Source organism: Drosophila grimshawi, unplaced genomic scaffold (assembly GCF_018153295.1).
Source record: "Drosophila grimshawi isolate 15287-2541.00 unplaced genomic scaffold, ASM1815329v1 contig_848, whole genome shotgun sequence".
Classification (NCBI taxonomy): domain Eukaryota; kingdom Metazoa; phylum Arthropoda; class Insecta; order Diptera; family Drosophilidae; genus Drosophila; species Drosophila grimshawi.
In genome coordinates, this window is record NW_025063692.1 from 17,760,688 (window position 1) to 17,775,255 (window position 14,568).

The 14,568-nt window shown below is 40.2% G+C and overlaps 2 protein-coding genes across 5 annotated transcripts in view; one reads left to right on the forward strand and one right to left on the reverse strand.

Moving 5' to 3' along the window:
* Positions 1 to 14,568, reverse strand: part of LOC6565258 (flotillin-2) — a 92,938-nt gene that overhangs the window by 47,587 nt on the left and 30,783 nt on the right. The gene's annotated exons all lie outside the window — the stretch shown is intronic.
* LOC6564816 (glucose dehydrogenase [FAD, quinone]) lies at positions 6,028 to 8,978 on the forward strand. The gene is made up of 3 exons (XM_001991587.2): positions 6,028 to 6,877; positions 6,978 to 7,024; positions 7,224 to 8,978. Exons 1-3 carry the CDS (start codon positions 6,046 to 6,048, stop codon positions 8,976 to 8,978), a joined length of 2,634 nt encoding a protein of 877 aa, XP_001991623.2. The 5' UTR covers positions 6,028 to 6,045.

Sequence of the window (14,568 nt, forward strand, 5' to 3'; positions counted from 1 at the left end):
GCCTCAAAACGGAGCGTGGGGAAAAAATGTAGACTTGATGTACAGATAACAAGTAATTAGTTAATTCTGTAAGTGAGCGTTAAGTGGTAAGATTATCATTTATTAAATCAGTTTTTCAACTTGCTTTTTCTTATAGCTTCACAAATGGCTTAACATGGTTGTTGTTATTGTTGCAATTAGTGGCACTATAAAATTCTTTAAGTGTCTACATTATGATCATTAATATTGAATTATCATATAGTAGAATAAAGTAACAAAGTAGTCGAAAAAACCTTAATCAATGCACATGTATCTGTGCAAAAGCATCCGTGTTTCCGCCGTGATTAACAAGGCATAGGTAAAAAAAAACACACACACACACACACAGAGAGAAAAGAGTGTGTACATTGTCTGCAATGTGTAACAAAATCATCAAGTGATCTTAAGTCGCAAACACAAAATCGATAATAAGATGGATGGTGCAAACTTGTAAATCGTTCACGATCAGTGTCAAGCCACCAGAGCTACAAGAAAGCTTTCAGCGAAAGCTTTCTTTGGCTGTCGAAAACAAAAATAAGAGCAGCAACGGAAGAAGAAGAAAAAACCAGCTTATAGAGGAAGGCGTAGCAAGCGAGGGGAGGCCGAAGCAGAAAAGGCGAAGACGAATGAAAACGAAAGTGCAGCCGCAATGGTCATAAGGCAGCTTTTTTTCTACTGCTGTTGCTGTTGTTGTTGTTGCTTATTTTTATTTTTCTTCTTCTTGTTATCTCTTTTGTTTTTTTTTTTTTTTTTTGGCGTGACTTGGATTTGGACTTGGGCCTTTTGCGACGCGTGGAGAGCTTTTTGGGGCTTGAGTGGCGACTGCGCTCATGCGATTTGCTCATTGAACAAGAGAAGCCCGTGGCGTGCGTATCGTACAGTCAGCACCCGCTGCCAACGTCGCCAACGTCGTGACGAGTGCAACAATTATATAAAAAACAAATTACTTTGGATATAATAATCACTATACACATATACAACAAGAAAAGGAAAATTACCGCATGTTAAAGAAAAAACCCAAGCGAGCAAAACCTTTATATTTTTTTTTTTTTGTGATATATATATATATATATATATATATTTTGGTTTTATGAAACATTGCAAGCAAAGAAAACGAAGTGTAGAGTAATATTTACAAAATGTGTGAAACAAAGGAAAGTGGCTAGCGGTTGCGTTTGTGGTAAGGTAAACTGCACACGAGGCAACGCTCGCAGCAAACGGACAGCTGCAGCAGCAACAACTGCAACTGCAACTGCAACGGCAATTGCAGTACAACAACAAAAACAGCGACAACAAGCGGAGGCAAGTTGACAAAATGTCTTGTACTAAGAAAATACAACCAACACACACACACACAGATAGAGGTCTAGCTCTTGATTTACTTGTCCCAATTTTCACTTTTTGGAAAGCGCGCAACGCTTGCAATTCGCTTATGTAATCGTTCAATTTAAGTTCCCATACAAATTTCGATGGCACATTGCAATGCGCCTGCAAGTTCTTATGTAATTGTGTGTTTGCTCTTTTGGTTTATCACCAGGCCAACACGCCCCACACACACACACACACACACACACACACAGAAACACACACGATCACTTACCCTTTTGGAGCACGTTTACACTTTCTACGTTTTTCGGCATGGCCGCCTCACACCTGCCAGAGCTCACAAATTATTATCAATTTGTGCACGTCGATGCTATAAACAGCGGATCCATGCGGCAGCTGCCTGCTACTGCTGCCTAAAGCGATTAGGCGGAAAACCTGACCAAAGGAAAGTAAGCGCCAATAAACTGGCACTTTGCTGGATAGCCGCAAAGATAGCGACAGAAACCCTGATCGGGCGCCATTTGATTGATTGGAATGGGCATACTAAAATCAAGTTCAGAGCCAACTTGACGGATATACATACGTACATCGACGTATATAAACACACATATACACATATGTATGTATGTCGACTGACAAAAGAAAATGCGTCTACAACTCGTCACACACGTCAATTTCCAAGTCAGTCCAAGATCAGCTAATGTGGACAACAGGGGAAAATGCTAAAGACAACACACTAGTTATGGACTTAATGTTACCGATTAGTAGGTGGCTGGGCTGCTTGCCTGCTGGCCGGAAACTGCAGGAAAAGAGCATAAAGCATATCCTATCGCTAAAATGGAAATACAGCAGCAAAAACGTATATTTGCTGAGTGATTTAGAATATGGTCAACAGAATCTAGATCAGATATTGCTGTGTTCATATATGTCTATAGTACATATTATCGATAATATCAAGATAATATTTCATGGTACGAATATATATAAACGCAGAAATAAGGGGTATAAATTTGATGGTTTCGATAACATCAACTTTGCTTCTAAAGCTAACTTTGTTTAGTATTGTCAGGTTAATAATAATAGCAGAATTCAGATATATTTTTTATTTGTTGTGTGTGTTTTTTGGCAAATAATCAACAACTTTATCTGCAGCCCATATTACACAATGGAATATAAACTTGATGTTATCGATAACATGTTCTTTGAGTCCATCGCTAAATTGATATCAACAACAAAAATCAGTTAGATTTCTTATATTAACCATCAATATCTAGTGTTGTAGAAAATCAAAAGTTGATATTATCGATGGCATCCAACTTGGGTTATTTAAGCCGAAGTTTATTCAGCTGTTGCTTAAGGCTTGTGACGGCTACCTCTCTGGCGAAGAAGAGATGGTATCAAATATGTTATCGATAGCATGTAGTCTGCACACGCTATAGCTATCAACAGACATTCTGCTGCTTAACAACTGGCGCCGGAAATGTGAATGGGACTTGACGCCGGTAGCCAACTAATAAACCAAGCTGGCCAACAACTGCCGCTTAGCCTAGCTAATTAGCCGAGCGTTTTTGTTTTGCGATACGGCGGGCGCAACGAGCGTGACTCAGGTGAGAAAGTGTCAAGACTTGCAGTTGGATGTTAGATGTTAGCTGGCTTTATGGCAACGCTGAGTGACCCACTAAAGAGCGAACCCAAACGCAAACAAACGATACTCATTGTGTATGTGTGTGTGTGCTTGCCGAATATGGCCAGCAAATGTCATGAATAATAAGCTGTAAAGTAAACCCAGTCATAATTAAAAGCTGTCAAATCATAATTGACACACCGAACCAACTCTATAACTCGATGCGATCAGCGTTTCTAACAATTGTGTAAATTGCATAAGAAAGCAACAGCAACAACAACAACCACCACAACAACAACAACAACCACAACAACAGCATCCATAACAAAAACAATGCCACAATAACCTAGGCTCAAACAATCGACAGCAACTCGTCAGGGAATTGGAGCTATAGCCATATAGCCGTAGTTGGCTAGAGGAGATGAATAAGGGAACTCTTTGGATCCACACACACACACACACATTTATAAATATATATATATATGATGTAAAGCATCGCTCGTTTCAACAATGAATGCGAAAAGCCCGAAAATAAGCCAAAGAAAAAAAAGCGATTGCATCACATGAGGATGGCTAAAGTTGGCTGGCAGTCACACAGAGAGCCCAAGCTGAAGATGATGCCGGCGCTGGCCCAAATCACAAATGAGGTCTGTCCCAAGGGCGTTGCATAAATTAACATGTTGCACTGTAGACGCGCGTCTTTTAACGGTTACTGTTTGGTTTCATGTTTTCTATGAAGATTTTTGTATTTGCCTTATTTTTTGATTTTGTTGTTTTTTTTTTTTGGCTTGCGTTCGCTTTTTAACGGTTGTTTTTTGGTTTGATAGTTTGTGGGTAGATTTTCGTATTTGGTTGATGGTTCAGTTACAAGCCAACCGCGCAATCTACCAAATCGCAAAGCGGCTGCATTCGAGAAACTTCAACAGACTGTTGACCAAACAGAAATAAAAATCAAACATAAAATTATTTATTATTTGTATTGCGGGTAATTAAAGTGCAATCAACATTTTTTTTTTAGTGTTTGTGACCAAGAAAAAACCAATAAAAAATAAAAATAAAATTCAGACAAACAAAGCATTTGCTTGCCAAAGGATTAGGAAACTATAAGAAATAAAGAAAAAAGTGGTTCAGACCAACTTCAACTATAGTGACAGCTGTAGTTTAATAAACCGCACCCCACCCCCTCTATCACCTACCTGCCCCTCCCACTAGTGTGTGTGTGTGTGTGTGTGCGAATTGTTTTCACTGTTTAAATTGCCCACGACAACATGTTGTTGCATAGACTGGAAAAACCACAGCAGCTGGTCAAGCGGACATTGTGAGCAATTAAAGCTGACACTCAAACGGCAGACGGAGCAGAGCTGGGCGGTTCGGCAAATGACATTCAAACCAAACCAAATAACGAAATTGCATTTTACAGTAACTGAACTACAGACAGACAACTAACAAATAAACAGAAACAACAAGAAGTGAAAAACGAGAAAAGTTGAAGATTGCGACGCGATGCAAAGTTGTGCTTTTCCGCCATTGGCGGCATTGAACTTGAAAAACTTCAACCGCATCGCATAATCGCAGCATATTAGCCAGATTACCAAAACCAAAACAGTTAGCGCAGACGATGGCAACACGGACGCCAGGGGATGGCAGACGGGTGACACGTGCAATCGCGCATGTCTATAATGAGATGCTGTTTTGACATCGTTCGAGCTTGATGTTCAATCTGTGATTTGATAACGTTTTATTTTCTTTCATTTCAATTCGGTTAGTTTTTTTTTTTCTCTTCTGTTTTCTTTTCGTGATGCTTGCGAAAAAATGTAAACAAGTTCGTTGGCTAAGTCTTTTGTTTGCGACCAAGCGTATGTGTGTGTGTTGGTGCTTTTGCGTATGCGTGTTTGCTGGTTATGCAAATGAACGTAAACAATTGGCCAATGATTGCAAAATCGACGTCATCACTTCCGCACAGTAGCCGTTAATAATTAAATAGTTCACAGAGCTCGGAAATATAAGACGACATCGTAGAAATTTATGATATAAGAAGTTTGCAATTGTGATTGTGACTGTGAGAAGGAATATACTAAAAACTAGCGATTATCTTAACTATACAATGAATTATGCAAAATCGTTCAAAATTACACAATTAGCTAAAAAGATTTTTGAACAAGCGTTCATTTAAGACTTTAGTCATAACTTTGACTGAACAAGCGTGCAATTAGTCCTTAAAAATCCCCGAAACACTGGAAATACTCTTTAATATCTAAATTCAATGCAAAGCTTTCAAATCTTTGCTTATATTTGTTATAAATCTATTCATTATTAAGAAATAAATTTCGAAAATGGAGAAAAATAGACCTTTTCCAATTTATATATTTTTTTTTATATTTAGAAATTATTTCAGAAAAATAATAGTTTTTGTGCGCTTTTCACAAATGCAGTGCGACTTTGAGCTGAGAACTATGTATATTTTAATAAACAGCAATGGAAAATTTCATAATAGGTCGCATTGAAGTTAATTAATTTTATGATTTGCTGATTTACATATAGAGAATAAAAAACATCTGTTTTTGTGATATGGAAAATGTGTGCAGATTTGCTGCATGGATTAAAATAGAGTGAATATCTTTTGATAGTTTTAAACTTTTCAAGCTGAATTTTTGCTAGTTGTGCTAGGGTTAAAAACTCTGCACCTTAACCGACTCTTGTTTTAAGTATGCGAATATTTATGCATTTGTTCATTTGTTAATTTCACTGTTGTCTCGAGTGACTCATAATCACTTTCCACAGTCACAAATGTTTGTAGTTGTGAAATCTCTGACAATGAGCAAAATAAAAAATAAAAAAACCAATGCCTAATTGCTCTTCTGCAATAAAAGCCCACTTTTGCTCAGGTGCGGAACGCCAAGGCAATTAGCTGCCTATCCATATATATTTACTGTAGATTGTCTTAGCTGTAATTGTGTGTAACTGCTTGAGCGATTTGCCGGCTCTGAATTATTTTCGCACTGGATTACTTTAAACAATCAACTAACTTTGCTTTTGTTTTCGTTTTAATTCAGTTCTGTCCATATTGCAATTGAAATATGGGCCAAGAGATATCGCAACAGCAGCAGCAACACCACAACCATAACCACAACCATAACCACAACCTAAACCTCAACCACAATCACAGCCACAGCCACAACCTGAATCCGAAACGTGGTCAGCCGCTACGCAGGAGCTACAAGGATCCCATTTACACGCCCGCCAGCCAACTGTCGAGCAGCTGCAGCTCGCAGAGCACCCAGGACGACTACGAGGCCAACTATCGGCTGCGCCACAAATACAATCTATCCAAGCAGACGTACGAACGGACCAAGATCCTGGCCAGCAACGTGTCGGTGCAGCATCATCGCAACAGTCTACCTGTGTCAGACAGTGATTCGCATTACGCCAAGCTAAACGGCAAAAATTTGCTGCGCAGCAGCTCGCAGAGTTCGGATAGTGGCATTTACAACTCATCGTGCCACTGCTCCTCGTTGTCATCACTGTCGGCGGTCAGCAGCAGTTCGGCCAGCTCGAGCAGCGGCTGTCCCAGTTCGCTGGTGTCGAGCAAGTCAAGCCGATTGCAGCAGGACAAGCAAAAGCACTATCTGAGCCACCATCTGTATATCAAGTCTTATCTGGATATCTTGGAGGAGGACGAGCGTGCACGCGCCCACTTCAAGTCAGCACGTCCGGGCGGCATTCGCAACTACACGCCCAAGATACTTGGTGGTGGCAGCGGTGATTCAACCACCTCAACGTTGTCCGCCAGTGCGCCAGCCAGTGCCAGCGTTGGCTATAAGAATCCTCCCAAACGGGCAACTGTTGGTGGCAGCTCAAGCAGCTCGGCGGCTGCTTGTAACGGTAGCGTTGCGGGCCGAACTTGCCAGGAGGATCCTTGGATTTGACAATTACTGAATCATGGCGTTTGGCACAATGACGTCTTTGCTTGGCATGATCCCGTTACTGGCGATCGGCATGAACTACTATCGTTATCAAAGTGTCGATCCCGAGAACAAGGTCCAGGAACCATCAGTCGTAAGTCGAGTATACTTTTTTAGTAGTTCCGCTGGGAACTTCGTTATCTATAAATCTTTGTCTCTTCTCTTGGAAAATTTCTTGAAAAAAAGTACCAGGCAGAAGACTACATATATAGACTTACTTACGGACTAAATGAATTTTGATTTTTTATGACTGTTCTCCAACAGCAATGTAATAATTTGTACATAATTTTCAGATACGTCGCCAGTATGACTTTGTGGTGATTGGTGGCGGATCCGCTGGCGCTGTGGTGGCTAATCGCTTGAGCGAGGTGCGCAACTGGACGGTGTTGCTGCTGGAGGCGGGCGGCGATGAGACAGAGATCTCGGATGTGCCCGCACTAGCTGGCTATCTTCAGTTGACCGAACTGGACTGGAAATACCAGACGTCACCATCATCGACGCGTCAGTACTGCCAGGCGATGAAGGGCGATCGCTGCTTCTGGCCGCGTGGCAAGGTCCTGGGCGGTAGTTCCGTTCTAAATGCGATGGTCTATGTGCGTGGCTCGAAGAACGATTACGATCACTGGGCATCGCTGGGCAATCCGGGCTGGGAGTACAAGCATATGCTGAAATACTTTCTCAAATCGGAGGATGTGCGCAATCCGTATTTGGCAACGACGCCCTATCATGAAACTGGCGGCTATTTGACGGTGCAGGAGGCGCCGTGGCGCACACCGCTCTCCATTGCGTTCCTGCAGGCGGGCATGGAGATGGGCTACGAGAATCGGGATATCAATGGCGCCAAGCAGACGGGCTTTATGCTCACCCAAAGTACCATAAGGCGCGGGGCCCGCTGCAGTACAGGCAAAGCCTTCATTCGACCGGTCCGTCTGCGCAAGAATCTAGATGTGGTGCTGCATGCAGAGGCGACACGACTGCTGCTCGACAAACAGAAGCGCACCGTGGGCGTCGAGTATATGAAGGGTGGACGCAAACAGTTGGTATTTGTGCGCCGTGAGGTTATACTCAGTGCCGGAGCACTCAATTCACCAAAATTACTAATGCTGAGTGGCATTGGACCGGCGGATCATCTGCAGGAGCATAATATACAAGTTGTCTCCGATTTGCCCGTGGGCAATAATATGCAGGATCACGTGGGTCTAGGCGGACTCACATTTGTCGTGGATGCACCGCTGACAGTGACGCGTAATCGCTTTCAAACTATACCCGTTTCCATGGAGTATATATTGCGTGAACGTGGTCCGATGACATTCTCGGGAGTTGAGGGTGTCGCCTTTTTGAATACGAAATTTCAGGATCCCGCTGTCGACTGGCCGGATGTGCAATTCCATTTTCTGCCCAGTTCAATCAATTCGGATGGCGGTGAACAGATACGCAAGATACTGAATCTAAGAGATGGTTTCTACAATACAGTCTATAAGCCACTGCAGCACAGCGAAACATGGTCTATACTGCCGCTGCTGTTGCGGCCTAAGAGCAGCGGCTGGGTGCGTTTGAATTCGCGGAATCCACAGCAACCGCCCAAGCTAATACCGAACTACTTTGCACACCAGCAGGACATCGATGTGCTCGTCGAGGGCATCAAGCTGGCAGTGAACGTGTCCAGCACGCAGGCATTTCAGCGCTTTGGTTCACGACTGCATAATATACCGTTGCCCGGTTGCAGGCATCTGGCATTCCAGTCAGATGCTTATTGGGCGTGCTGCATTAAACAGTTCACCTTCACCATTTATCATCCGGCGGGCACCTGCCGCATGGGTCCCAGTTGGGATGTGACCGCCGTTGTGGATCCCAGGCTGCGTGTTTATGGCGTCTCCGGTTTACGTGTTGTGGACGCCAGCATTATGCCCACCATTGTCAATGGCAATCCGAATGCGCCAGTTATCGCCATTGGTGAGAAGGCATCCGATATGATTAAGGAGGATTGGGGCGCACGCAGAGCGGCAGCAGCCAAACTTTCTGCTGGTGTTCCTGCTACCGCAGGCTAGCTATATTATTTTAAATGTATGTCTATTGTTAAATTTCAACAACTAGTCAAATATGTGTGTAACTGTTATACATATTTTATATTTGTTTTTTTTTTTTTTACCTTATTATTTAATATTGACTAATTTTACATTTACAGTTATAACTTTGATTATTTTGTTTAATTTGCGTGTTGAATATTTATAAAATTATTTTTTATTTATTACTATTTGATATTATTAAATGTATTTTTTTTTTAATTTAATTTATTTTTAGTTGCTAAATGAATAAACCATTGAAATTCAATAATTATTTTCATGCTTATCTCAACTCAACTATCAGCACAAAAATAGAAACTCGTGTTTGCTAAGCACATACATCCACCGCAGTAGCATATGAATGGTGATTTGTGAAATGTTTTTCTTTTTTTATTTTTATTAGTATTTTTTGTATTATTTAATCTCTGATTTTATTTATTTGAATAGTATTTAATAATATTTATATATTATTTACTTAGTTGCCAATTTATATTGTAATATTTATATTCATAATACTACCAATTAAAATCAACGTTCACCAATTGGTTTGGATTTCTTAAAATTCATTTTATAATTGCCGCCTGTAAGTATGCAAAGAGTTCGATTTGGGTTGGCTTAGCACAGAAATACACCACAGTGGAAGAAGCCATATCGACAAATTTGCATAACTTTTTGGATATTTACACAACTAGTTACTTAAGCAGGTATAATCGATTATTTTTAATTGCTAAACGAATAACGACGTTTCCATTCGATTGTAACATTTTTAATATTGCATGCGTAGCGAATGCACCAACCCTGCCGCATTTTTGCACTTAGTACAGACACGCACCGCAGCAAAATTGTGAAATGGAAATGCTTTGAGCTGTCACGTATACGTGATGTTAGCCATTTGGGTGTTACTTCGACTTCCGCCTTTAGACGTCAAAATTATAAGCCTGACCAAATGTCAAATTACCAAAAACTTTACTGCCAATCAAATGGAAGCATAACATAATTTCCGTGACTAAGAGCGCGCCCGCTGGGGCGTGGTTATTAAGCATTTCCTGAATGCAACCGCTACGACTACTCACTCACGCCGTCTTTCCCTCGGCCCCTCTCTCTCTAACTCCCCCCTTTGTCTGTCTGCATTTTACAGGTGCTCAAGTGTGCCAAGGTTATACACTAAAAGTTACGCATTGGCGGCATTTCTGGCAGCGCTCACGTTTTATTTCGTAGGTGTTAGCTGGGGAACAGCCCAGACAACAGTTAAAACCAGGTAGTTAAGCAAGTTAACTCACTCATTTAGCCCAGTTAGCAGCGTGCAGCTAATGCGCTTAATCAATACGCACTGCGGCGACATGGCCCAATTGGTTGACCATTTAAATTACAAGTCGCAACGCTTGATTTTGTTTTTTTTTTATTATTTGCCTGGCAGCCACATTTCCCAATTAACAATTTGCAATTTGCGCGCTGCCATTAAAAAATGGAAGAGTACTCAAACTGGTAGATACCCTAACAAATATTAGAATTGCTACAGCTACAGGGTAATAGGAATCGAGTCATAAAGGTGCAAAAGTGATGAGCTTCGAAGTGGTCATAAACCACCCAAGGCGTTTCTTACATAAGGCCCTTTAGATAGCCGCCCAAGACCTTAAGTAAATATTTGATTTGATTTAAAAGAAACGCCAAGTCATAGTCGCTATTTATATGGGTAACAAGGGCGGTGGTGGGGGTGTTGCAGGGGCGGGGGCAACTTAGCGAAACGAGGCGGCGTACGTGAGTCCAAAATAATGGAAAGTGTTATGTGAAAGACAACGACAACGACGACAACGATGATGATGGCCAGAGCTGATCATAATGAAGAAGATCATGATCATAATAATGATGATGATGACGATGAAGACACAACACCACGAAGTGGTGCTCAAAGTGTCTGTGGTCAGTGCGTTGCGACTACAAATTTGGGTCATTAATCGGCTGAGTGGCAGCCGAAAGGCAAAAGCAATGCAACACACAACCTGGGAACAAACCACAACCAGCAATTGGCACATTTTATGATTGTTGTTGTTTACACTTTATGCAGTTACTGTTGTTGTTGTTACTGTAGATGTTGCCTGTCCAGTTGCTGTTGCTGTTGGGCGTGACGTGAATTTGTTTTCTTTAGAGGAGCATCTTGTAGCTAATTCATAGTTTGCAGAAAATATTTTAGAGACATATTACAGCATCCATTTTAACAGTTGCTGCAAATGTTGCGAGCTGTTATGACTAAATTAGTAAAAGCTAATTCCATACGAATGCGAACGAGTCCAATGTCCAAAGACCCTTATCTCTCGAAATCATTCCTAAAACTAATATAAAAGCCAATTTAGATTTTATTTGAAGAAAAAATCGAGATGCCAATATCATCAAGGTTATGGAGTATAAAATGTATACATTCGAAATCTTTATAGATCAAAGCTTAAATAAATCAAATTCAAGCTAATTATTAAGCAAATGAATAACGGCTTTAGTTTCAAGCGAATTTCCACAGAGGGTGCTAGCTCGATATCTTTAAACTTACAATGCTAACATTTTGATTTTGTTTGCATATATTTGGTATGCGGTTTTGTGAAATGACGACAGTTGTCGCGATGACGAAGATCATTTACTTAGGGCAATCAAACATCAAGTCGAGTTGAAAGTGAGCCTCCAATCGAAAAGGCGCCTAAATCGAATCGAGCGAATCAATCATAGCAATGGGTACTCGAGTTTTGGCTGTGGTATGCATTGGCAAATACTCCATCTGAAATTCCGCTCCATGACTATCCCATAAATGCCGTAGTCGGGTTTATGTGTCGACGTGATGTCGAACACATTCGACGATGCAGCGAGTATCAAAACAAAGCAAGAAACACACGCAACAAAACATATAAACAACAACAAAATAAATATAAAAAAAAATATGTATATATATATATATATATATATAAACGATAGGTAGCAACAATAATATCAAAAGCCGGCAAAAGCAGCTGTCTTCAGATACAGCACTAAATTGAATAATGTCTGCTTAATTTTGGTCAATTATGCCGCCCGAATCCGAATAAAACGAACCGAAGCCAATCCGAACCCCAAACCGAACCCAAAGCGAACTCAACCAAATCTGGAGACATGTAATTTTGTTTGCGATTCAGATGAATGTGTGTGTGTGGGGGGCGGTGGGTTGGAATCTGGGAAACGCTTGGCAGCATTGTCAAAAGAAAAAAATACATAATAAAATCCAAAGCAAATTTGAGCAGTTCGATGGAAATGCTTGCGTCATAAACATGGTGTCTGCTGGAAGGTGTCAGGTCTTCCACTTGATTGGGCTCACGTAGGCAACAGCAGCACAGGCAGCAGCAGCTGTCTCTTTGGAAATTGTTGCTGGCACCTGCCCTTAGTCGGAGCAAAGTCTTTAACTGGCCATTAATTGGATGCGGCGGCAGCTATAGCGGAGCAGCTCCGAGTAACCAGCCACTTGAAGCTATGAGCTCATGGTTTATTCGCTTCCTGATGCTCAAAGCGAAAGTAATTTTTATGCCGATTTTGGAGTTTTTTTTTTTTTGGCATACCCTCTAGGTATGTCTGGACGAAAAAGGGTTTTATTGGATTGTGTGTTTTTAGTGTGAATGCGAGACAACTACATTGCAAAAAATCAATAAATATACTACTGATAAGCTTTGAACAATATCTTTAATGAAAGCCTTGTAAATGTTCTATACCCTGTAATGAATGACTAAAAAATTATATGTTATGAAAAAAAAAAACAAATTATATATGATAGATTGAGAGCTTTACTCAACCGAACTATCTGAATTTCGATTTTTTTTAAGCGAACGAATACATTTTATTTCAGCCATTTATTTACTTAATTATTGTTAAATAATATATATACAGTATAACAGTTAATTAAGCAAAGGGCAGCCGAGGATATCTGCTAGTCGACCACTCTCGCTATCAGTGTACGTTTACCTGTTGGGCTTTTGACATGTTTTGAGGGCGGTCGCATTTCATTTTTGCACCATCAACGAAATGAATTTTGGCAATTTTGGGGCTTGAAGTCGCCAGGTCCATTTGCCTATCCGCATCCAAAAACGCGCGCTAATTGCACATTAACACCCAACAACAACAAAAGCAGCAACAAAACATTGCAAAAATATTTCGACATTTGCCACTAAATCTTTAGTTGTTTTAGTTTCAGTTTTTTTCTTCTCTTCACTTCAGTTTTTTTTTCTTACTAAAGGTTATATAAATTGTCACATGCGGGGTATTTGATAAAACAAAAATAAATAGCAAATGGAGCAAATGGGTGCCACATTTTGTGGACAGTTGCCGCATGGCACCACAAATTGACGCACACACAAAAATCGTTGGTGTGCCAAATCTTAATAAGTTAATAACTTTATTTCCCATTTCTTTTTTGTTTTTCTTCGCATTTTCATCAGCTGCTGGGGAATGCGTATGTAATTCGTGGAATGCGGTCACGCAAGCAGCAAGCGGCAAGTAGCAACCACAACCAGCAACAATAAGTGGCAGCAGCAGCAAGTGTGTTAACCACAATTTTTGAGGACAACACTAACCATGTTATTGTTAATGATTGATCGCAACTCTTTTCATAGCTCTTGCAGAACACATTGAGCCATTTTTAATTTGAATAGCCGCAGATTAGACTTTATTATAAACTTTATTTAATTATTTTATTTTTCATTTTAATTACTGTTAATTTAATTTAATTTAATTTGTAACTTTAATTATAATTTAAAATTTTGGCGTTTTAACTTTTGTGAACTTCTTATAATTCACATTAAATAAATTGAGAAAAAGATTAGTTCAGATTATTTTTCAATTTATTCCTTCGTTGAAAATTTAACCTTTCCGGGGTATGTTTCTCTATTCTTTTTATTAAGACGACCCATTTTTTTTATTATTGATATGGAATATATATACAATTGCTCTTCGTCTCACCTTAACGAGGATATTTTTATCATTTTCGAACTAAATGCATTTTTATACCCTCAACGCATTGAAAATGAATAACAGGATTATAATGGTGCAATTTTGTGTAACAGGGAGACGGAAGCCAATCCGGCCCCAAAATGAATATAAATATTATTGAACAGGATCAGGATCAACAGCTGAGTCGGTAAAGCCATTTCCGTCCGATAGGCAGAACAAGTTTGCTTCATTAGATCGATAACTGCATACGTTTTTCGAATATCGATACATATCGATTTCCGATGGAAATAAAAGCCACACGAAAGGGACATTTTTCTAATTAATACATAATATGAGAAAACATATTATATGTAAGTATATAAATTATAGTCGATGTGTGAGAAAGGGATGACATGATAATCGACGCTAACGTAATTATGTTGTGTGTATTTTGCAGATCCCCGCTATTATTTCGTGTACGTATGTACATATGTATGGACGTATGTGTAAACGTTTGTCGCAAGACGGTGATTTCAGTTCGGGCTTGTCAATAAACCCATGTCTGTATATGCACTGACTTAGTTTTGTTTACACTTCAGTGCCTGTACTGACATAATAAATGAGACTTGTTGTCCTGCTT